Source organism: Pristiophorus japonicus, chromosome 12, assembly GCF_044704955.1.
Source record: "Pristiophorus japonicus isolate sPriJap1 chromosome 12, sPriJap1.hap1, whole genome shotgun sequence".
In the NCBI taxonomy this organism is placed as follows: Eukaryota; Metazoa; Chordata; class Chondrichthyes; family Pristiophoridae; genus Pristiophorus; species Pristiophorus japonicus.
The window spans coordinates 96000635-96025823 of record NC_091988.1 but is presented as its reverse complement, the minus strand read 5'-3'; the positions used below and the strand labels follow the sequence as shown (position 1 = coordinate 96025823).

Sequence of the window (25189 nt, the reverse complement as noted above, 5' to 3'; positions counted from 1 at the left end):
ATATAAGTGTAATATGGAAAGATATTTCCTGCATTGCCTCAGCATCAATCAGATTTTTTCTCTCTGTGTGAAGGTATAAAAAGAAGAACCATCTGATACAGGAGCAACGGCCCAGTGAGCAGCTTTCCCTTCTGCAGCCCAACACTATCAACGTGCTGACTGAGAAGCTAAAGGAATCCCAGAAGGACTTGTCTATTCCCCTTTCCATAAAAACCATTGGTGGTGGCGTTCCCGCCCATTCCCAGCCATCTCCAACCCCCAGCAACGAGAGCACGGACACCGCCTCGGAGATTGGAAGCGCTTTCAACTCTCCGCTCCGCTCCCCCATCCGTTCAGCCAACCCCACCCGCCCCTCCAGCCCGGTCACCTCTCACATCTCCAAAGTGCTGTTTGGGGAAGAGGAAAGTTTGTCCCGAGTGGATTGCATGCGTTACAACCGAGCAGTGCGTGACCTTGGGCCGGTTGTTAGCACCAACCTCTTGCACCTGGGAGATGAAGGAATGCTCCAGACCCTGGGAATCACAGGTAGGAGCTAAGTGCTGAAAGGTTGTGGGGGGTGCAGAATGAAGTCCCGCCAGGAAAAAAATTAAAATAAAGACTTGCACCGTACACAGTCTCAGGACGTCCCAAAGCGCTTTACAGCCAATGAAGTATGTTTGAAACGTAGTCACTGTTACAATGTAGGAAACGTGGCAGTAATGGGGCTGCAGTAACGGTGTAGTGAGTAGCTGCCCCAGATGGACCAGGAAAATCCCATTCTGCGGTTTATGGTGAGTTCGCTGAGCTCAGAAGGGGCAGCAATAGGGCCACTATAACTAGCCTCAGTGTCCCCGGTCTAGGGAGGGGAGAAACTCAGCCAGAGCCCAGCTCATTTTACAGCACCTCTTTGGTCTCCTATTTCATTATCCCTATGCACACGTGTGTGAGGGCAGGTTCGATGGTAACTATAAGAAAAGGAAAAAAATGTATATTTATCCAGCACCTTATCACATCCTCATGGTGTCTGAAAGTGCTTCATATCCAATGAATTACTTTTTAAAGTGTACTCACTATTGTTATGTAGGCAGAAATGGCAGCCATAGTCCCAGAAAAGTAAGTGAGATAAAGACAAGTTTTCAGTTGTGTTGGTTAAAGCCGGGATATTGGACAGGACCCGGGGGAAATTCCCTGCTCCTCTTCTGATTATTTGCATCCACCTGAAAAGGCCAATGGCCTCAGGTAAATGGCTCACTCAAAACACTACCTCCCACAGCCTTCAAGCATAGAGTACCTCGGCTGATGCATGAAAAATGGCCACTTCAGTGAGGTGCTGAAGGGCTGTCGACATTACTGGAGCCATGAACTTCTGCAAGAGTCAGTACCTTCAAGAGCAGAAAGAAACTAAGATCACCACTTTCAGCAGTGGAGAGAATAAAGAAACTGGGCTCAGCACACAGGGGAGATGAAGAGAAAGAAACGGGTTATCACTTTCACGAGAGATGGGGGAACACTACATTGCATTCACATTTGTGTACATCAAATTGGGCTTGTCTGTAGTGCTCAACATCACTATAGTTTAAATTATTTTACTCAGTATTGATGTGACCCTGTTGGACAAGAGTCCAATTTGTTCCCATTTTTACTGCAGCCAAAACTCCCTGGTTTCTCTCGGATATATGCAATCGGCCCAAGGGATTTGGTAATCTTCAGTCCCTTCTAATGTCAACTGTGGCTCCATGGGTAGCACACTCGCCTCTGAGTCAGAAGGTTGTGGGTTCAAGTCTCACTCCAGGAACTTGAACACATAAATCTAGGCTGACACTCCAGTGCAGTGCCGAGGGAGTGCTGTACTGTCGGAGGTGCCGTCTTTCGGATTAAACCGAAGCCTCGTCTGCCCTATCAGGTGCACGTAAAAGGTGCCATGGCACTATTTTGAAGAAGAGCAGGGGAGTTATCCCCGGTGTCCTGGCCCCTATTTATCCCTCAATTCACATAACAAAAACATTGTCATTGTCACATTGCTGTTTGTGGGAATTTGCTGTGTGCAAATTGGTTGCCGCATTTCCTATATTACAACAGTGACTATACTCCAAAAGTACTTCATTGACTGTTAAGAGCTTTGAGACGTCTGGTGGTTGTGAAAGGCGCTATATAAATGCAAGTATTTTATTTTTTCAAGTCATTCCTCCGCACTCATCTCAAAATAATCTATAATAATCATCATACCACAATAGATAGCAAGCTATAATTTTCCTCTCTGGTGTACAGATGGCCTACTGATAGTCTGGCCATGTGCAAGTGAGGGCACGTATGGAAGGCACAAATACCCAGTTCATATCACAATGAGGTCCTCTTGTTAGACCCTTGGTATGATTAGATACTGGGCAGTATAGGCACACTCCTGAACATAAGATCTGGGGACTGCTTACAGTAGTGACCAATGCTGCTGAATCCATGAGAATATCTGAAGCAGACCCCAAATTTATAACTCCCTGTAATTCGTACCAGACTAGTCAATATCGTTTGTTAACTGCTTTTAGGACATCATTTTTTTAACTATCACCTCTTTGGTTGTAGACCAGCAGAAAACAGACTCCATTAAAAGCTCACCATTGCCTCACTGTGCGGACAGGCCTACGGAAGTCAAAATGGAGGGTGGAAAAGAGTCCCCGGGTTCCTGTGACAGGAAGGAGAAATTTCCAGGGAGTGGAAGCAATGAACAAAATGTTGCAGAAAAGTATTCGCCTAAGGTAGGTGACTAGCTGTGTGAGGATTGTTGTAATAAATGGAAGGATTCAGACGGATCGGATTCAAAACGTATAAGATTCTGACGGGACTGAACAAGTTAGATGCGGGAAGAATGTTCCTGATGTTGTGGAAGTCCAGAACCAGAGGACATAGTCTTAGGATAAGGGGTAGGCCATTTAGGACTGAGATGAGGAGAAACTTCTTCACTCAGAGAGTTGTTGACCTGTGGAATTCCGTTGCAGAAAGTTGTTGATGCCAGTTCATTGGATATATTCAAGAGGGAGTTAGATATGGCCCTTACGGCTAAAGGGATCAAGGAGTATGGAGAGAAAGCAGGAAAGGGGTACTGAGGGAATGATCAGCCATGATCTTATTGAATGGCGGTGCAGGCTCGAAGGGCCGAATGACCTGCTCCTGCACCTATTTTCTATGTTTCTAAAAGATAATTGAAGTGACACCGAGCCACAAGGCAAAGAAGGCCCCAGGTTTCATCTCCAGCCTGTATTGAATTAAATGCAGGGACAGTGGTAAGAGTTAGTCTCACTGCCCCAGGTTAGGCAGAAGTAAAATTAACCAGGAGTCCTGCACCTGTTGCTATCAGTGAGCCGTGCTTAAGAGCATAAGAAATGGAAGCAGGGGTCGGCCATACAGCCCCTCTAGCTTGCTATGCCATTCAATAAGATCATGGCTGATCTCCGACGTCACCTCCACTTTCCCACCTGATCCCCATATCCTTTGATTCCTCTCCGAGTCCAAAAATCTTTCAATCTCAGCCTTAAATATACTCAACGAATATACCTTCAGGGATAGAGAATTCCAAAGATTCACCACCCTCTGAGTGAAGAAATTACTTATCATCTCAGTCTTAAATGGCCGACCCCTTATCCTGAGGCTATGCCCCTTTGTTCTAGATTCTCCAGCCAGTGGATACAACCTCTCAGCATCTACCCTGTCAAGCCCCCTCAGAATCTTATATGTTTTGATGAGATCACCTCTCATTTTACTAAACTCCAGAGTGTATAGGCCCATTCTACTCAATCTCATCCCAGGAATCTATCCAGTGAATCTTCGTTGCACTGCCTCCAAGGCAAGTATATCCTTCCTTAGATCAGGAGACCAAAACTGTGCACAGTACTCCAGGTGTGGCCTCACTGGAGCCCTGTACAATTGTAGCAAGACTTCCTTACTCTTGTACTCCAACCCCCTTGCAATAAAGGCCAACATGCCATTTGCCTTCCTAATTGCTTGCTGTACCTGCATGCTAACTGTGTTTCTTGTATGAGAACACCCACATCTCTATGAACATTATTCTTCCTACCAAAATGAACAACCTCACATTGTATCTGGCCCCTTGCCCATTCACTTAACCTGTCTATATCCCTTTGCAGACTCTTTGTGTCCTCCTCGCAGCTTACTGTCCCACCTAGCTTTGTATCGTCAGCCCAGTCCCTTCATCCAAGTCATTAATATAGATTGTAAATAGCTGAGGCTCCAGCACTGATTCTTGCGGCACCCCACTAGTTACAGCCTGCCAATCTGAAAATGACCCATTTATCCGTACTCTCTGTTTTCTGTCCGTTAACCAATCCTCTATCCATGCTAATATATTACCCCCAACCCCATGAGCCCTTATGTGGCACCTTATCGAATGCCTTTTGGAAATCCATACTACACCCACTGGTTCCCCTTTATCTACCCTGCTAGTTACAACCTAAAATAAAACTCTAAATATGATTTCCCCTTCATAAAACCATGTTGACTCTGCCTAATCATACTGTGATATTCTATGTGCCCTGTTAGCACTTCCTTAATAATGGATTCCAACATTTACCCGACGACTGATATCAGGCTAACCGATCTGTAGTTTCCTGTTTTCTCTCTCCCTCCTTTCTTGAATAGCGGGGTTACATTTGCTACTTTCCAATCCGCTTGGACAGTTCTAGAATCTAGGGAATTCTGGATATTGGTTAAGGGCAATGTGCCCTTAACTGCCCTCAGTCAAATAGTCTGCCAGTGCTCACTGTCGAGGCTCACATTTGAAGAATGATCCCTTGGCCTAGGTAGTGGCCCTTGGCTTGCTGGTGCCCATGAACTATACCCCATCAAAAGAGACATCAGCTTCAAGAGGAGGGGGAAGAGAAAACTACTAAATGCCAAGGATTATGCTGTAGCTGGTGATTGCCTGCCATTTTCTTCTCATCTGGGATGGCTGGGACCCTGTGTTACTGTATTAACTTTCTAGTTACTAATTATATTGATCCGTTGCCAGTTGCTACTGTCTCCTCCAAAAGAGCTCACCTGACTATCCTGCTGTGAATTTCTTAAAGGGGCAGTAACCCAGGTGAATTTACCCTGAGCGATGATGGCAGTTCATATCTGTACATGGAGAGTGAATGCCGAAATGATCCAATGAGTTAGCAGGATCAAAGTATGATTTCTCTCGGGAGCTGAATAAAGACACGTTTGCTGAAAAACAGAAGTTGCAAGAGTTTTATTTCTAATTTTGTACACTTTCACTCTTGACAACAGGTATGAGGTGGGGAGATGGTGTAATGTTTATTGTTACATAACTGAGTTCTTTCTGAATGGAGACAGAGCCCCCTCCCCCTTTACCAATTCTTGCGTTGTTTCCAGGAGCTGTTGGCCTTATTGAAGTGTGTGGAGGCTGAGATCTCTAACTGCGAGGTATGCCTTAAGGAGGAGGTGGAAAAGCGCAAGAAATACAAGGTGAATATAAATGATAACTGGTCTCTCTCTCTATTGCTCTGTGAGTAATTGCACTGCCTGACACTAAGCCATTTATACCAGCAAGTTCCCAGAGTTCCACCTAGTTAACTGATCTTAGTCTGGTGTCAGTAGGGGTACTATCATTGAACCAACAGCTCTGGGCTTGCATAGGGAAAATCACCTGGGGTTCCTGCTCATTAGTGACTCCTGCTGGAAAACTTGTTGGGGGGGGCGGTGGTGAGGGCGAGAGGGAGCCGTGGGTGGCAGATGAGGACCGGATTTGCCCCGGCTGTGTTGGATCTCCATGGTCACTAAATGTCAAACCTCTCTCATTCTTCAATGCCCAGTGGGGAAGGTGTGTTCATGGAACTATGACCCAGCCTGAGTCACTGGGAGCAAAATTTGATTTTGGTGGCATCAGCCATCCGTTTTGCACCCTCCCAGATTTGTTTTCCATTGAAGTCTGTGAAAGAAAATCAGGCAGGGGCTATCTATTTTTATCATCCTCCTTGACTCTAGGAGAGCAGAAAAACTAAAGTAACAGTGGGAAAGGAAATATTTTTTTGAAGTGCTCCAAATGCAGTTGAAGCTGCTCTGAGCTGTAAAGACTGACGACCATTAGGTATAGTGTGGCTAGGTATCATTTATTAAATTGTAACTTTCATGAGCAGTTTTGTCAGTGAAGTTTTTGTTATTTTTGATCAGATTGACGATCAGCGAAGGACCCACAACTACGACGAGTTCATCTGTACCTTCATCTCCATGCTGTCTCAGGAAGGTGAGAGGCTGTTTGCCAAAGCCTTTGAGGCCGTTTGGGAGCCTTTTGAATTGGGAAGGGGCACCGTTGCATTGTATCTTAGGCAGTTAGTTCCAGCCTGAAGGTGTTGTGTAACACATTCTGAACGCCAGTGTCTCGTACATTGCAATCTCAGCACCTTCAAGGTGACGCTTTGTGGGACTAATCCCTGATTGAATGCATACAGTGGGGATCAGTGAAAGCTGTGCTTATAAATTAGCAAATGTATTGAGTAATTTCTCTGCATTAGATAGAGTTCCTGTGACCTCATTGTGCTACTTGCTCCCTTTCCCGACCCAGCCCCGGACTCAGTACCAACTATTCTCCAGGTGGCCTAGCACTAACGGCAAGAATTGTCTGTGAAGTTTGATTGGGTTATCGTGCCAAGGGACTGGATGGTGCAGCCTTCCACCTGGGGTCAAAACCAGGCATGACAAATGACATGCAAGTGTGCCCTCTCTGTTACACAGGAAGTGGGCTTGGGCCCTCATTTTGGAACAAATTGGCAATCTCACTCGAAAGGGCCACTAGTGGACAAATTTGGGAATTGGAAAAATAGTTTCTAGGGTGCACTTCTGACAGCAGGTACTGAGTAAATGGAGTGTTACTCTGTATCCAACCTGAGAGTATTAATGCTGGAAATCCAATAGTGTCTCATTCCCAGTGCTAAAATTCCCCCGTCTTAATGAACGCAGAATTTACAGAAGGAAATCCTACTTGGGAAACCCAGTGGCAATCTTACTCCGCGAGCCCCTAAGTATAAATGTTGTCGGAAATGAAATGTTGGAGTTAGGGAATCTGCAGGCAAGTCCCTAAAGCAGGTATTCGAAGTCACTCAAATGACCCGCCCTGTTGCACAGAAAATACGTGGAGGGTGTAAATAAAAGAGATTTCATTTCTAAATCTTCGAAGGGAAACCACCCGTCTCGTGCACCTGTCCAACTAATTCCTGCTCATCCCTTCCGGACTGAACATTTTGTATGTAGTTTGATATCAATGTTATTCAAAATGACATTGATTGTACTTTGGGTAGGCTGGGTGGTAGTTCGTGGGCGAGCAATGCTGCTGAGTGGGGGGGGGGGGGGGGGGGCGCGTGTTCCTTAACATGATGTGGGAGGGATACTGAGCCAAAATCACCACTGCTCCAGGTGAATTGCACTCTAACCGACTGACTGATTCCCCAGATATTGATCACTGCTATTTAATTTGCCCGATAGGAATGCTGGCCAGCCTTGTGGAGCAGAACATCTCCGTGCGGAGGAGACAGGGTGTGAGCATCGGGCGCCTGCACAAACAGCGCAAGCCGGACCGGCGGAAACGTTCCCGGCCGTACAAAGCTAAGCGGCAGTGACCACTTGCGACTGCAGGAAAGCCCGGGACCTGCGCCTTCAGCATCGGACGCGTCCTTGCAAGACTGACTAGCAGCTCTCGTTACTGGGACGTGCTGGATTCCGTCAGTGGAGCTGCTCGCTCCCCTCACAGACACTTGACAGGAACACAAGATGATTACACTAACTTTGGATCTCGTTTGGATAATTAAGGCGTCCACAGCCCAGCAAAACTAAGCATGGGATCAGTCAATAGTAAGGACCTGCTTTCTAATAATGGACTGACCGTAGACAGAGTCCGTGTGCTCTTCCCAGCACTGGTCAATGCTTCTCAGCAGGACTGTACCAAATGACATGGGACTTACAACCTTGGTCTGGTCCCCTACTGTGTGTGCACTGTCTGAATTAGCTCCATTTATCTCTTTCTCCGACCTGCACCATCCAAATTCAAGGTTTCCTCTAAATTCCCTGTCGTCTTTGGAAGTGCTTTTATATTGGGGACTGGTTAAAGGACAACTGTTACACGCCTGGCCACTAACTGAGTGCTTGACGTGCGACAAAGACACGTGCGAATAAACAGAGACACTGGAATAAAGCCCCGTTTATTCGGAGGGTCGTGATTCCGATTTTGAATTAAATGCCAGTTCAGATTAAAGAGCACTTTTTATAAGTTGGGGTGGAGTCAATGATCATTTGAAACAGGTCTGGATTAAAAATGGATTAATCCTCTGGTTAAAAAGGCACGGTTATTTTGTGCGGTTGTGTTCTGTTGATGTCTGATTCGGCTTCGCTTCGATCATACGGTGACTACTATTAACCAGAAGCTAGATCTCCTGTGGTATTACTTAGTGTTTGCATTGGCTCTGCTGCAGCCCAAAGCTGACAGCAATCTTCCTATTGCTGTACTACAGCAAAATTACCACAGCAATATATCACTTGACTGACACAAAATAAAAAGTATTCCCCCCTGACACTAAAAGATACGCCTCGCAGGTATAGTATCTGTAATACTATTTACCGACCACTTTATAAAAGTTACGATGCAAGTAACCGTGTTATTCCCTCCCCAAAACCTCTTCCCAGTTATTTACATTATAAAATAGATATATACTTCCCATGCTGGAGGTGAACTATCTCCTTTAGGTGCATGTACTTTATTTTGAACGGTCGATCATTCGCCGTAGTCCCAGTGCAATATCCAAAGTAAGTCAGCATCAAAGAGCTCGTCAACATTCCCCACAGCGATACGAAAAAGAATAAATCTCATTCCAAAGAATTTGTCAACTCAGACATAGTATTTAATGTATTAAAGCCATATAAAAATCTGGGGCTGGGGCGGGGGGGATTAATTTCCTGGAGAAGGGTTTGAAGTGGTGTATCCCAGGGGTCAGACCTGGGTCCACTTCTGTTCTTGGTGTAAATATTAATGATGTGAGATCCTGGGATCGTTTCCATTGGAACAGAATGCAAAAAGAGATTTAATAGAGGTCTTTGGAATAGCATGATAGAGAGAAATTATGATAAGGATACATCAATTAAAAATGGGCACTAAAAGAACATTGCCCTTGCACAGGGTTGTTTGAGCACGGAATGCTATGCCGCATGAAGCAGAGACTATTGCAGAGGAAGATAGTTATTTGGAGAGCAAAGGGCAGTTGCATTAATTTTGGATTGCCCAGCAAAGAGCTGGCACAGACATTATGGGCCAAATGTGCTGAAAACTTCTGTGGAGCAGCTCCTGTAAGTGAATCAGCTGAGGATCCTGTCACTGGGTGCTTGAAACGGGTTTGCAGAAATCATCAATTAAAACCAGAAAATGCTGGAAATACTCAGCCGCTCAGGCAGCATCAGTGAAGAAACTCTCCAGAGATGCTGCCTAACCTGCTGAGTATTTTCTGGTTTTATTTCACATTTCCAGCGTCCGCAATATCTTGCTTCTGCATAAATCGTACAAGTTTTACACACAAACAATTGTGAGATAAAAGAAGACCAGCGTCCATCTCGTTTGCCTTCTACCATCCTGGTAGCCGCACAATACGACGATACTGGAATTGTTGACTAATTGTGGCAATACTGAACTAAAGCCATCTGTACTTCCTTAAAGCAGTGTGCCATTGCGCTGACATTAGTGAGACTAGCAGAGCTGCCTGTTTCCTGCTGGAATATAGTGGCTCCCCTCCATGACCTTCACTGGCATTTTTTTTACATCTAACTGTAAATGTTGCAATCTACTAGGAGTTCTTTATCGTGCGTGTGTTGGTTGTTGCACCAGAGCCAAGTTCCTCTGCCTCAATGACTATAGCCTCTCTGCCCTGTTTTGCTCCTCTATCTCATTTTCATGTCTTTCCCCCCCACCCTTGAAGCCATCCTGACTAGCCAGACATTCCACCACATCCATCGACCAAACAGCCCTAGAGGGAATGTGCTGCTCGTCTACAGGTCTGAACTTGGCCGACCCCATTTATCTTCAGTCCTCGCTCTCCTCCACTCTACCCATGTATACTAAATCACATCATCACCTACAGGACCCCAGCACTTTCCTTGATAAAATATTTTCTTCCTGTCTGTAAGCATTATGCATTTCCTTATCCTTGACTTCAATTTGCAACTGATCAGAGTCCCCTGCATCTAAACCCACATCCACAGCTACCTCTTCAATCTTGTTCTCATACAAGACCTCACCACCTCTAACATCACAGTCCCCTTAAAAAAGGCCATCGCCAATTATTTTTTCATCTGGCTCCATACACAAACCCCTCTCCACTTCTAGGGAACACCGTTACCCCAGGGTCCTACTGGTTGGTAATTGACGCACGCCCTGCCTCCAGGTTAGAAACATAGAAAATAGGTGCAGGAGTAGGCCATTTGGCCCTTCGAGCCTGCACCACCATTCAATATGATCATGGCTGATCATGAAACTTCATTACCCCATTCCTACTTTCTCTCCATATCCCCTGATCCCTTTAGCCGTAAGGGCCACATCTAACTCCCTTTTGAATATATCTAACGAACTGACCTCAACAACTTTCTGTGGTAGAGAATTCCACATGTTCACAATTCTCTGAGTGAAGAAGTTTCTCATCTTGGTCCTAAATGGCCTACCCCTTATCCTTAGACTGTGACCCCTGGTTCTGGACTTCCCCAACATCGGGAACATTCTTCCTGCATCTAAACTGTCCAATCCCGTCAGAATTGTATATGTTTCTATGAGATCCCCTCTCATTCTTTTAAATTCCAGTGAATGGTTGGGGATTGGCTCCCCCCACCCCAGGGTCCTACTGGTTGAGAATTCACATCCCGCTACTACAGGACCCTTGTTGGTCGATGAATTAATTTCTCACCAGGTTGCACTTTTGTCAGAAGATTGTGGGTTCAAACATTAGTCTATTACATCATTTTCAGTGGTGGAGTGCTGCAATTGTTGAAGGTGCTGTCTTTCAAATGAATTGTTAAACTAATTGTCCGACTGTTCAGGTGGATACAAGAGCTCCCTTGACATTATTTCAAGTAAGGCAAGGAGTTCTGGTGTTCTAACTACCATTTCTCTCAATCAATAGCATTAACTGGTTCCTCATCTCCCTTGCCGTTTGTGGGAGAGTGCTATGTGTGACCTGCCTGCTGCATTTGACTACAACACATTGATTACAGAAGTAATTCATTGAGATGTCATGAGGTGCTATATAAATGCAAGTTCTTTCTTTCACCGGGGTCCTGCTCATTGTAGCATGATAGGAAATTGGGAGCTGTAAAATATATTTAAACTTGGTGTCAGAGAGCGAGCACGGGCAGCTCAGTGGATACGTGGTCAGCCCTGTGTCCTTTTTAAATGGCAATTTGCATTCTCTTCTGTTAAGCGGTTTATTCAAAATGAATAAGACTTGATGAAAAAGTTGTGCTAAAATTGAGCAAACTCAAAAACGTTGTAAACGACACAGGAGCGAGAGGATGGGGGGGTATGGTTCTGGGTCAGAGGTTGCTGCAGGTCATCAGCCGGTAGTCACCCTCTTTCGTGTCATTGGACCTGTAGGGTGAAAGTTGGTAACCAGTTACATTAGGATCAATAATGGATTGCGACTAATTCAGACTTTGACTGCAAAATGCACTATCAGATTTTTTTTTTTAGCCAAGTGGTCATTCTTCTCGTTCAAAGACGAGATAGTGAGGCCTCACCGCTTAATCCCATCCTTAATCTCAACCACACAAACCTGTCTTTTCCCCCAGGGATCACTCAACCCAGCCGAGAGGAGCGGAGGTCGGTTCGAGCACCAGGCTGAGATCAGGGGAGTGAGGCTGGGACCTTCCTCGTCTGGCCACAACAGGCACTGCGTTAACTCCAAGGCAGAGGCAAACACACTGCCGGCTACGCAATTACTTACAAAGGTTGCCACAGACATCTTCCTCCGTCCAGTATCTCAAAGTGCTCAGGTTCAGCTCTGCGTACGGACTGACAAACTCGGGAGGGACCCTAGGCTTACTGGCTGGATAGGCACCTACCCATTTGGAAAAGTAGAAAAATGCTCGTTATTTTTCATATACAAGCCTTCATTACACACACAAAAAAAATCAAAGCATTTGTAACTAAGGCAAACCTGGCTTCAGCTCAGTATACTCGTCCTTCAGGTAGTCACTAATCCGAGACATCTTGACACTGCTCAAACAGCCATTGACGCGATAACGTGAGGCTAGCTCTTTATAATAAGGCGGAGAGCCTAAACATTGGCGACACACAAGGAGCTGGGTCATTGAGAGACAATGTTTATTGAACAAATAAACAACTAAATTGCCAGCGTTTTCGAACCAACCACCGCAGCTGCAATTAAAGTAACCACCAAGCCAGCCCCACCCACTCTAATCCCACCCACTGTAATCACCCCCCCATCCACTGTAATCCCACCCACACTAATCACCTCGCCCGCCCCGCCCCCCACTATAATCACCGGGCCCATCTGCACTAATAACCCATCTCACTCACTGAGCCAAATCCACCACCCCAGCTCCACCCAATCAGTTCTGCTATTGATAATCTACTGATAATCATTATATAAATATATATGTCATAAATTGTAAATAGATTGAAACTTACTATCAGGCATGCTGAGGGTCAATCCAGGTGACTGTAAAACAGAAATATTTATTGACTGCGACAAAGATAATCGATCCCTTCTCGTCCTTCTGGTCATGTCTGTAGCTGTTGACACGGTTTGCTACAAAATTCTGCTCTTCACTGTTGTCCAGCTGGTTGGGACTGCACTCACCTGGTTTCATTCCTATCTTTCCAGCCGTAAACATAAAATCCCCTGAAATGACTTGTGTACCCAAGTCCGCACTGTCACTTCTGGTGTTCCCCCAAGGATCTATCCTTGGCCCCCTCCTATTTCTCATCTACATGCTGCCCCTTGGTGATATAATCCGGCAACACAACGTGAGTTTTCACATATATGCTGATGATACCCAGCTCTACCTCTCCTCCACCTTTCTCGAACCCTCCACCATCTCTACACTATCAGACTGCTTGTCTGACATTCCTCCAATTAAATATCGGGAAGACCGAAGCCATTGTCTTCGGTTCATGCCACAAACTCCATTCCCTTTCCACTGATTCGATCTTTCTCCCCAGCAACTGTCTGGAGCTGACCAACCTTGGTGTCATATTTGAATTTCCTCCTTCATACCTGTTTTATCACTAAGACTGCCCATTTCCACCTTCATAATATCGCCCATCTCTGCTCTTCCCTCAACTTATTTGATGCTGAAACTCTCATCGATCACCTCTAGACTTGACTATTCCAATTCACTCCTGGCTGGCCTCACATATTCTACCCTCCATAAACTTGAAGGCATTCAAAACTCTGCTGCCCGTGTCCTAACTCACATCAAGTCCCACTCGCCCATCTATCCTGTGCTCGCTGACCTACATTGGATCCAAGTTAAGCAACGCTTCCATTTTAAAATTCTCATCCTTGTTTTCAAATCCCTCCATGGCCTCGCCCCGCCTTGTCTCTGTAATCTCTTCCAGCCCCATAATCCCCCTAAACCTCTATGTTCTGCCTATTCTGGCCTTTTGAACATTGCTGATTTTAAATGCCCCACCATTGGCGATCATGTCTTCAGTTGTCTAGGTCCTAAGCTCTGGAATTCCCTCCCTAAATCTCTCCACCTCTCCAATTCTTTCCTCCTTTAAGACGCTCCTAAAAACCTACCTCTTTGACCAAGCTTTTGGTCACCTGCCCTAACATCTTTTATGGCTTGGTGTCAAATTTTTTAATATAACACACCACCTTGGCCTGTTTTATTAATGACTTAGACATGGGTGTACAGGACACAATTTCAAAATTTGCAGATGACACAAAACTTGGAAGTATAGTGAACAGTGAGGACAGACACGGAGACAGGCTGGTAACATGGGTGGACACATAGCAGATGAAATTTAATGCCGAAAAGTGTGAAATTATACATTTTGGGAGAAAGGATGAGGAGAGGACATATAAACTAAATGGTACAATCCTAAAGAGGATGCAAGAACAGAGAGACCTGGGGGGGGGGGGGGGGGAGGATGGTGTGCACACAGATTGTTGAAGGTGGGAGGGCTGGTTGAGAAAGCAGTTAAAAAGGCTTACGGGATCCTGGGCTTCATAAATAGAGATATAGTGTACAAAATTGTGAAAATTATGATGAACCTGTATAAAACACTGGTTCGGCCCCAACTGGAGTACTGTGTCCAATTCTGGGTACCACACTTTACAAGGATGTACAGGCCTGAGAGAAGGTGCAGAAAAGATTTATGAGAATGATTCTAGGAATGAGGGACTTCACTTACGTTGATAGACTGGAAACACTGGGGTTGTTCTCCTTGGAGCAGAGAAGATTGTGAGGGGATTTGATAGAGGTGTTCAAATGGTCTGGACAGAGTAGATAGAGAGAAACTGTTTCCATTGGCAGAAGGGTCGAGAGGACACAGATTTAAAGTGATTGGCAAAAGAACCAAAGGCCAGTGGGAAAAAACGTTTTCACTCAGGAATGGTTGGGATCTGGAATGCACTGACTGAAAGGCTAGTGGAGGCAGACTCAATCTTATCTTTCAAAAGGGAATTGGATAAGTATCTGAAGGAAAACAGTTTGCAGGGCTGTGGGGAAAGGAGAGGGGAAGTGGGACTTGCTGAGAGTCGGCATAGGCTCAACGAACCCAATGGCCTCCTTCCGAGCTGTAACCATTCTGTGATCCTCTGACTGGGCAATGTTAAACACAGACAGGGACTGTACCTGGAACTTCAGCTTGGTCCAGTGGTCGGTTATGGGGTGAAGATAAATAGCGGGGTCGTTTTTATCCCAGATGGATATGCTACGGATGAAAAAAGGACACGGAGTTAGCAGCAGGAATGAGGCGAGTGGGAGGCAGCGCTACAGAAGGGAGAAAGATGACTTGCCATTGCCGCGGAGGGCGCTTCCTCCTCTGCATGCTCAGTGTCCGCAACCGCCCAGGCCCGGGTCCACCCGGGTCAGTGTCAGGGCTGGGTCCACCCGGGTCAGTATCAAGGCCGGGTCCACCCCGGTCAGTGTCAGTAGTATCTGACCAAACCTATTGTGACGCGCGAGTGACAAGATACACCGTGGTCATTACCGCGCACCCCCCCCACCCCCAGATACTGTTCAGTATCAGACCCCCCCCCCCCCAGATACTGTTCAGTATCAGACACCCCTCCCCCCAGATACTGGTCAGTATCAGACCCCCCCCCCCAATTACTGGTCAGTATCAGACCCCCCCCCCAGATACTGGTCAGTATCAGACCACCCACCCCCCCCCCAGATACTGGTCAGTATCAGACCCCCCCCCCCCCAGATAGTGGTCAATATCAGACCCCCCACCCCCACCCCCAAGATACTGGTCAGTATCAGACACCCCCCCCCCCCAGATACTGGTCAGTATCAGACACCCCCCCCCCCCAGATACTGGTCAGTATCAGACCCCTCCCCCCCCAGATACTGGTCAGTATCAGACCCCTCCCCCCCAGATACTGGTCAGTATCAGACCCCTCCCCCCCAGATACTGGTCAGTATCAGACCCTCAATCCCCTCCCCCAGATACTGGTCAGTATAAGACCCCCACCCTACCCCCCCACAGATACTGGTCAGTATCAGACACCCCCCCCCCCTCAGATACTGGTCAGTATCAGAACCCCCCACCCCCCACCCCAGATACTGGTCAGTATCAGACCCTCAATCCCCCCCCCAGATACTGGTCAGTATAAGACCCCCACCCTACCCCCCCCACAGATACTGGTCAGAATCAGACACCCCCCCCCCCCCCAGATACTGGTCAGTCACCATTGGTTATATAATGTACAGCACTGGAGGCCATTCGGCCCATGTGTCAGCTCTTTGGAAGAGCAATCCAGTCAGTCTCCCTCCCCTGCTCTTTACCCATATACCTGCAATTTTTTCTCCTTCAAGTATTTGTCCAATTCCCACTGAAATGTTGAATGTGTTTCCACATCCTGTCAGGCCGTGCAGTCCAAATCTCAACCACTTGCTGCATAAAAAACAGTTTTTCCTCATGTCACGCCTGATTCTTTTTGCAATCACCTTAAATCCGTGCCCTCTGTTTATCGACCCTGCATTGGAAACACTTTCTCTTTATTTACTCTATCCAAACTCGCCATGATTTTAAACGCCCCAACAAGCCTCCTCTTGGCTTTCTCTGCTGTAATGAGAACAACCCCAGCTTCTTCAGTCTATCCATGTAACTATAACACCTCATCCCTGGAACCATTCTAATAAATCTCTTCTGTACGCTCTCCAAAGCCTCAGGTCCTTCCTAAAATGTGGTGCATAGAATTGAACTCAATACTCCAGCTGGGGCTAAACTAGTATTTTATATAGGTTTAACATAACTTCCTGGCTTTTGTATTACCTCTATTTATAAAGCCCAGGATCCCATGTGCCTTATGAATAATTTATATTCACGATTTAGACTTTAGAATCAAAAACACAATTTCTAAATTTGCGGATTACACCAAATTGGGGGGATAGTCAATACTGAGGAGGACTTTAACAAATTACAGGAGGACATTAATAAACTTGCAGAATGGGCATATAATTGGCAAGTGAAGTTCCACACAAAAAAAATGTGAGGTATTACATTTTGGTAGGAAGAATAGGGAGGTCACTTATGACTTGGAGGGTGCGAGTCTGGGGGGGGGGGGGTGCGGTAGAGGAGCAAAGGGATCTCGGAGTACAAATACACCAATCACTAAAAGTTGCGACACAGGTTAATAAGGCCATAAAAAGCAAACCAAGCACTAGGGTTTATTTCTAGAGATATAGAATTAAAAAGTAGAGAAGTTATGCTAAACCTGTATTGAACCTTGGTTAGACCACACTTAGAGTACTTCGTACAGTTCTGGTCACCATATTATAAAATGGATATCGAGGCACTGGCGAGGGTGTAGAGAAGATTTGCAAGGATGATACGAGAAGTGCGAGCGTATACATATCAGGAAAGGTCTCTTTTTTCTTGAAAAAATAAGGCTGAGTGGTCTTTAAAATTATGAAAGGTTTTGATAGAGTGGACACAGATAGAGTGTTTCCACTTGTGAGGAAGAGTATAACTAGAGGCCATCAATATAAGACAGTCACCAAGAAATCCAATAGGGAATTCAGAAGAAACTTCTTTACCCAAAGAGTGGTGAGAATGTGGAACTCGCTGCCACAGGGAGTGATTGAAGCGAATAGTATAGATGTATTTAAGGGGAGGTTAGACAAGTATATGAGGGAGAAGGGACTAGAGGGTTATGCTGATAGATTTAGATGAAGAAAGACGGGAGGAGCTCGAGTGGAGCATAAAGGCCAGCATGGACTGGTTGGGCCGAATGGTCTGTTCCTGTGCTGTATATCCTATGTAGAAACATAGAAACATAGAAAGTAGGTGCAGGAGTAGGCCATTTGGCCCTTCGAACCTGCACCACCATTCAATATGCAACTTCAGTACCCCATCCCTGCTTGCTCTCCATACTCCCGATCCCTTTAGCCGTAAGGGCCACATCTAACTCCCTTTTGAATATATCTAATGAACTGGCCTCAACAACTGTGGTAGAGAATTCCACAGGTTCACAATTCTCTGAGTGAAGAAGTTTCTCCTCATCTCGGTCCTAAATAGCTTACCCCTTATCCTTAGACTGTGGACCCTGGTTCTGGACTTCCCCAACATCGGGAACATTCTTCCTGTATCTAACCTGTCCAATCCCGTCAGAATTTTATATGTTTCTATGAGATCCCCTCTCGTTCTTCTAAATTCCAGTGAATATAAGCCTAGTTGATCCAGCCATCCCGGGAATCAGTCTGGTGAACCTTCGCTGCACTCCCTCAATAGTTAGAATGTCCTTCCTCAGATTAGGAGACCAAAACTGTACACAATATTCCAGGTGTGGCCTCACCAAGGTACAACTGCAGTAAGACCTCCCTGCTCTTATACTCAAATCCTTTCGCTATGAAGGCCAACATATCATTTGCCTTCTTCACCGCCTGCTGTACTTGCATGCCAACTTTCAATGACTGATGTACCATGACACCCAGGTCTCGTTGCACCTCCCCTTTTCCTAATCTGTCACCATTCAGATACTATTCTGCCTTCCTGTTTTTGCCACCAAAGTGGATAACCTCACATTTATCCACATTATACTGCATCTGCCATGCATTTGCCCACTCACCTAATCTGTCCAAGTCACCCTGCAGCCTCTTAGCATCCTCCTCACAGCTCACACTGCCACCCAGCTTAGTGTCATCTACAAACGTGGAGATATTACATTCAATTCCTTCGTCCAAATCATTATATTGTAAATAGCTGGGGTCCCAGCACTGAACCTTGCGGTACACCACTAGTCACTGCCTGCCATTCTGAAAAGGACCCGTTTATTCCCACTCTTTGCTTCCTGTCAGCCAACCAGTTCTCTATCCACATCAATACATTATCCCCAATACCATGTGCTTTAATTTTGCACACTAATCTCTTGTGTGGAACCTTGTCAAAAGCCGTTTGAAAGTCCAAATCCACTGGTTCTCCCTTGTCCACTCTACTAGTTACATCCTCAAAATATTCTAGAGTTCAGGAGTTCAGGAAGTCGGCGATTTGGTAGGTCCTGAGGTCAGCGAGTAGGTAGGCCCTGAGGTCGGCGAGTCGGGAGTTCGGAGGCTGGGAGTTCGGAGGCCAGGAGGTCATTGAGGTGAGTTGGTAAGTAGCTTTCTTTTCTCTATTTTCTCTCTTTTTAAGGAGGTCGGGACTTCGGAGGCCGAGAGGTCCCGAGGCCACAGAGGTCGTTGAGTTCGGGAGACCACAGAGGTCGGTGAGGTGAGTTGGTGAGTAGCTCTCTTTTCTCTATTTCTTTTTAAGTAGATTTTAAACTATATAAGGCTAACTAGAGGAATGGCAGTGCAGCTCAGCCCCTGCGGCATGTGGGAAGTCCTGGACGCTTCGTGCAGCCAAGACAACCATGTGTGCAGGATGTGTCTCCAGCCGCAACTGCTCGAGCTCCATGTTTCGGAGCTGGAGCAGCGGGTGGAGTCAATAAGGTGCATCCGCGAGGCTAAGAATTACGTGGATAGCACGTTTCAGGAGGTGCTCACTCTGCAGCTTAAAGGCGTGCAGGTAGAGGGGAAGTGAGTGACCACCAGGCAGGTAGTGCAGGAGTCCCCCCTGTGAGTCCATCTCGCTTTCAAACCAATATTCAATTCTGAGTATCGGTGAGAGTGATGGTGCCTCTGGTGAGTGCAGCCAGAGCCAATTCCAAGGCACCACGGGTGGCTCAGATGCACAGGGGGGAGGGACGAAGAACAAAAGAGCCCTAGTGATAGGGGATTCTGTAGTTAGGGGAACAAACAGGCGTTTCTGCGGCTGTAGACGTGACTCCTGAATGGTTTTGTGCCTCCCTGGTGCCAGGGTCAAGGATGTCACAGAGCCGACGCAGGGCATCCTGGTGGGGAGGGAGGGTAAACAGCCAGAGGTCGTGGTCCATATTGGGACCAACGACATAGGTAAAATGAGGGATGAGGTCCTACAGGAAGAATTTAGGGAGCTAGGAAGAAAATTAAAGGGTAGGACCTCAAAAGTAGTAATCTCCGGGTTACTACCAGTGCCACATGCTAATGAGTACAAGAATAGGATAGAGAGGATAAACATGTGGTTTGAAAATTGGTGTACGAGGGAGGGCTTTAGATTCCTGAGGCATTGGGACCGCTTCTGGGGGAGATGGGACCTGTACAAACCGGACGGGCTGCACCTCAACAGTGCCGGGACCAATATCCTCGCGGAGAGTTTTTCTAGTGCTGCTGGGGAGAGTTTAAACTAGCTTGGCACGGGGATGGGAACCTGAGAATGAATTCAAAAGGGAAGGAAGTTAAGCAGAAGTTGGATAGCAAGAATCTAGAAAGCGAATCTGTAAGACAGGAAACAAGGCTTAGTAAGTAGTAAGCAAGTAGGTCTTCCTGTGCTGAATGGTATATACTTTAATGAAAGGAGTATAGCGAATAAGGCGGATGAACTAAGAGCACAGGTAAACACTTGGGAGTATGACCTTATAGCCATTACAGAAACATGGCTGAAAGAGGGGCAGGTTTGGCAGATTAATATTCCTAGCTACAGGATTTTTAGACAAGATAGAGAGGGGGGTAAAAAGAGGGAGGGGGGGGGATTGCGGTACTAATTAAAGAAACTATTACAGCGGTGAGGAGGGATGATCTGTGTTATATATGTAAACCTGTAAATACCTTGTTTAACCACCAGAGGGCTCATCCCCTGGCGACCCAAGGGATCCCACAATATCCCTTGGGAGCACCTATACATAAGGAGGCCTCACAGGCACTCTGCAGACCTGTAATAAAGGACTACAGTCATACTTTACTTTGAGCTCACAGTATCTGGCCAGACTCTTTATTCACTACATAACAACTGGCGACAAGAGACAGATGACGAACCCCAATGCAACGATGCAAAGAACAGTAGGCAGCCTGGAGAAATTTCCGGAGAGTGATGATTGGGAAACCTTCGTGGAGCGACTTGACCAATACTTCGTAACCAACGAGCTGGAAGGAGAAGCGAACGCTGCCAAACGAAGGGCGATTCTCCTCGCCGTTTGCAGGGCACCAACGTATGGCCTCGTGAAAAATCTGCTTGCTCCAGCGAAACCCAAAGAGAAGTCGTATGATGATTTGTGCACACTGGTCCGGGAGCATCTAAACCCGAAAGAAAGCGTTCTGATGGCGAGGTACCGGTTCTACACATACAAGAGGTCTGAAGGCCAGGAAGTGGTGAGCTACGTCGCCGAGCTGAGATGCCTTGCAGGACATTGCGGATTTGAAGGACACTTGGAGCACATGCTTAGGAACTTTTTTGTACTTGGCATTGGCCATGAAGTAATACTTCGCAAACTTTTGACTGTAGAGACCCCAGCCTTGAGTAAAGCCATACTGTTAGCCCAGGCGTTTATCGCCACCAGTGACAATACCAAACAAATCTCTCAGCACCCGAGTGCTGCTACAAGTACTGTGAACAAAGTGATGTTGTTTTCGAATTGTAACGTACAGGGCAGGTCACACTTACCTGCAGCTGCACGTCCGCAGATGTCTCAGAGTCCACCATCAAGGGTGGTGAATACAAGGCCATTAACACCTGTTGGCGCTGCGGGGGTGATCATCATTTCCATTCATGCCGCTTCAAAGGATACGTTTGAAAGGGCTGTGGAACAATGGGACACCTCCAACGTATGTGCAAGCGAGCTGCAAACCCTGCTAATCCTGCAAACCACCATGTTGCAGAGGAGGATAGATCCACAGTGAATCACGAAGAACCAGAGCCTCAAACCGAGGAGGCAGAGGTATATGGGGTGCACACATTTACCACAAAGTGTCCCCCAATAATGCTGACGGTTAAATTAAATGCACTCCCGATGTCAATGGAGCTGGACACGGGCGTGAGCCAGTCCATTATGAGCAAAAAAACTTTTGATAAATTGTGGTGCAGCAAGGCCTCAAGGCCAGTCCTGACTCCCATTCGCACTAAACTGAGAACATACACAAAGGAACTGATTCCCGTATTTGGCAGTGCTACCATAAAGGTCTCCTACGATGGAGCGGTGCACAAGTTACCACTCTGGGTGGTACCGGGTGATGGCCCCACGCTGTTCGGCAGGAGCTGGCTGGGAAAGATACGCTGGAACTAGGACGATGTCTGAGCGCTCTCGTCCGTCGATGACACTTCATGTCCCCCGATAATGCTGACGGTTAAATTAAATGCACTCCTGGTGTCAATGGAGCTGGACACAGGCGCGAGCCATTCCATTATGAGCATAAAAACTTTTGATAAATTGTGGTGCAGCAAGGCCTCAAGGCCAGTCCTGACTCCCATTCGCACTAAACTGAGAACTTACACAAAGGAACTGATTCCCGTATTTGGTAGTGCTACCGTAAAAATCTCCTACGAAGTTTCTCTCGCTGTTCGAACCAGGCATTGGGAAGTTCCAAGGAGCAAAAGTGCAGATCTACCTGATTCCGGGGGCGTGACCCATTCATCACAAGGTGAGAGCGGTACCGTACATGATGAGAGAGAGGTTGGCGATCAAGCTGGATCGGCTGCTACGAGAGGGCATCATTTCGCCAATCCAATTCAACAAGTGGGCCAGTCCGATTGTTCCAGTCCTCAAGGGAGATGGCACCGTCAGAATCTGTGGTGATTACAAAGTAACTATCAATCGTTTCTCCCTGCAGGATCAATACCCACTACCAAAGGCAGACGACCTATTTGCGATGTTGGCGGGAGGAAAAATGTTCACAAAGCTGGACTTGACCTCGACCTACAGGACGCAGGAGCTGGAGGAATCATCGAAGGGCCTCACCTGCATCAACACGCACAAAGATCTCTTCATTTACAACAGATGCCCGTTTGGGATTCGATCAGCTGCGGCGATATTCCAGAAAAACATGGAAAGCTTACTGAAGTTGGTCCCACGCATTGTGGTCTTCCAGGATGACACCTTGGTTACAAGTCGGGATACCGTCGAGCATCTGCAGAACCTGGAGGAGGTTCTTAGCCAGCTCAATCGAGTGGGGATCAGGTTAAAACGCTCGAACTGTGTTTTCCTGGTGCCTGAAGTGGAGGTCCTGGGGAGAAGAATCACGGCGGACGGCATCAGGCCCACCGATTCGACGACGGAGGAAATCGAGAACGCACTGAGCCCACAGAACGTGACGGAGCTGCAGTCATTTCTGGGACTCCTGAACTACTTTTATAACTTCTTACCAGGTCTTAGCACACTGTTAGAACCACTGCACGCTTTACTGCGCAAGGGAGATGAATGGGTATGGGGTAAAAGCTAAGAAAATGCCTTTGTAAAAGCTAGAAAACTGTTATGCTCAAACAAATTGCTTGTGGTGTATGTAAGTGTTTAGTACTAGCATGTGATGCGTCGTCATATGGTGTTGGGTGTGTATTGCAACAAGCTAATGAATCTGAGAAATTGCAACCGGTTGCTTATGCATCCAGAAGTCTGTCTAAGGCTGAGAGACCCTACAGGATGATGGAAAAAGAAGCGTTAGCGTGTGTTTATGGGGTAAAGAAAATGCACCAATATCTGTTTGGGCTCAAATTTGAATTGGAAACCGACCATAAGCCACTGATATCCCTTTTTTTTGAAAGTAAGGGGATAAATACGAATGCATCGGCTCGCATCCAGAGATGGGCACTCATGTTGTCCGCATACAACTACGCCATCTGCCACAGGCCAGGCACAGAAAACTGTGCCGATGCGCTCAGTAGGCTGCCATTGCCCACCACGAGGGTAGAGATGGCACAGCCCGTAGATTTAGTCATGGTAATGGAAGCATTCGAGAGTGAGCAATCACCTGTTACCGCCTGACAGATTAGAACCTGGACGAACCAGGACCCCTTACTGTCCTTAGTAAAAAAAAAACTCTGTGCTCCACGGGAGTTGGTCTAGTGTCCCGTTAGAAATGCAGGTGCAGAAATGAAATGTCTATACAGGCAGACTGCCTCCTGTGAGGTAATCGGGTAGTCGTACCCAAAAAGGGCAGGGACACTTTCATTAGTGATCTCCACAGTACCCACCCAGGCATTGTAATGATGAAAGCAATAGCTAGATCCCACGTGTGGTGGCCCGGTATCGATGCAGACTTAGAGTCCTGCGTGCACAAACGTAATATATGCTCACAATTAAGCAATGCACCCACCCAGGGAGGCACCACTAAGTTTATAGTCTTGGGTCTCCAAACCATGGTCTAGGGTCCATGTCGACTATGCAGACCCGTTCTTGGGAAAAATGTTCCTCGTGGTTGTAGATGTGTCCAAATGGATTGAATGTGAAATAATGTCGGCAAGCACGTCCGCTGCCAACACTGAAAGCCTGCGGGCCATGTTTGCCACGTAAGGCCTGCCTGATGTCCTTATGAGTGACAATGGGCCTTGCCTCACCAGTGCGGAGTTCAAAGAGTTCATGACCCGTAATGGGATCAAACATGTCACATCTGCCCCGTTTAAACCAGCATCCAATGGTCAGGCAGAGAGAGCAGTGCAAACAATCAAGCAGAGCTTGAAGGGGGTAACTTAAACATAGAAACATAGAAAATAGGTGCAGGAGTAGGCCATTCGGCCCTTCTAGCGTGCACCGCCATTCAATGAGTTCATGGCTGAACATGCAACTTCAGTACCCCATTCCTGCTTTCTCGCCATACCCCTTGATCCCCCTAGTAGTAAGGACTTCATCTAATGCCTTTTTGAATATATTTAGTGAATTGGCCTCAACAACTTTCTGTGGTAGAGAATTCCACAGGTTCACCACTCTCTGGGTGAAGAAGTTTCTCCTCAAATCGGTCCTAAATGGCTTACCCCTTATCCTTAGACTGTGACCCCTGGTTCTGGACTTCCCCAACATTGGGAACATTTTTCCTGCATCTAACCTGTCTAAACCCATCAGAATTTTAAATGTTTCTATGAGGTCCCCTCTCATTCTTCTGAACTTCAGTGAATACAAACCCAGTTGATCCAGTCTTTCTTGATAGGTCAGTCCCGCCATCCCGGCAATCAGTCTGGTGAACCTTCGCTGCACTCCCTCAATAGCAAGAATGTCCTTCCTCAGGTTAGGAGACCAAAACTGTACACAATACTCCAGGTGTGGCCTCACCAAGGCCCTGTACAACTGTAGCACACGGCCAGTAATGGGGCCATCAACACCTGTTAATGGTGCGCTTAAGGACAGTTACAGAGACAGTCAGAGATGATCGACTGGTAATGGACATAGAAACATTGAAACATAGAAAAATAGGTGCAGGAGTAGGCCATTCGGCCCTTCGAGTCTGCACCGCCATTCAATAAGATCATGGCTGATCATTCCTTCAATACCCCTTTCCTGCTTTCTCTCCATACCCCTTGATCCCCTTAACCGTAAGAGCCATATCTAACTCCCTCTTGAATATTTCCAGTGAACTGGCATCAACAACTCTCTGCGGCAGGGAATTCCACAGGTTAACAACTCTCTGAGTGAAGAAGTTTCTCTTCATCTCAGTCCTAAATGGCCTCCCCCTTATCCTAAGACTATGTCCCCTGGTTCTGGAC

At 46.7% G+C, this 25189-nt stretch overlaps 1 protein-coding gene across 1 annotated transcript in view; it reads left to right on the top strand.

The window, feature by feature from the left end:
• bap1 (BRCA1 associated deubiquitinase 1) overlaps positions 1-8317 on the top strand; it is a 49850-nt gene extending 41533 nt beyond the window's left edge. The window contains exons 13-17 of the mRNA XM_070895769.1: positions 74-525; positions 2557-2729; positions 5362-5454; positions 6160-6232; positions 7468-8317. Of these exons, the coding sequence (XP_070751870.1) occupies positions 74-525; positions 2557-2729; positions 5362-5454; positions 6160-6232; positions 7468-7601 (925 nt within the window). The 3' untranslated portion in view covers positions 7602-8317. The remainder of the gene's footprint in view (positions 1-73; positions 526-2556; positions 2730-5361; positions 5455-6159; positions 6233-7467) is intronic.
• The last annotated feature ends 16872 nt before the right edge of the window (positions 8318-25189 follow it).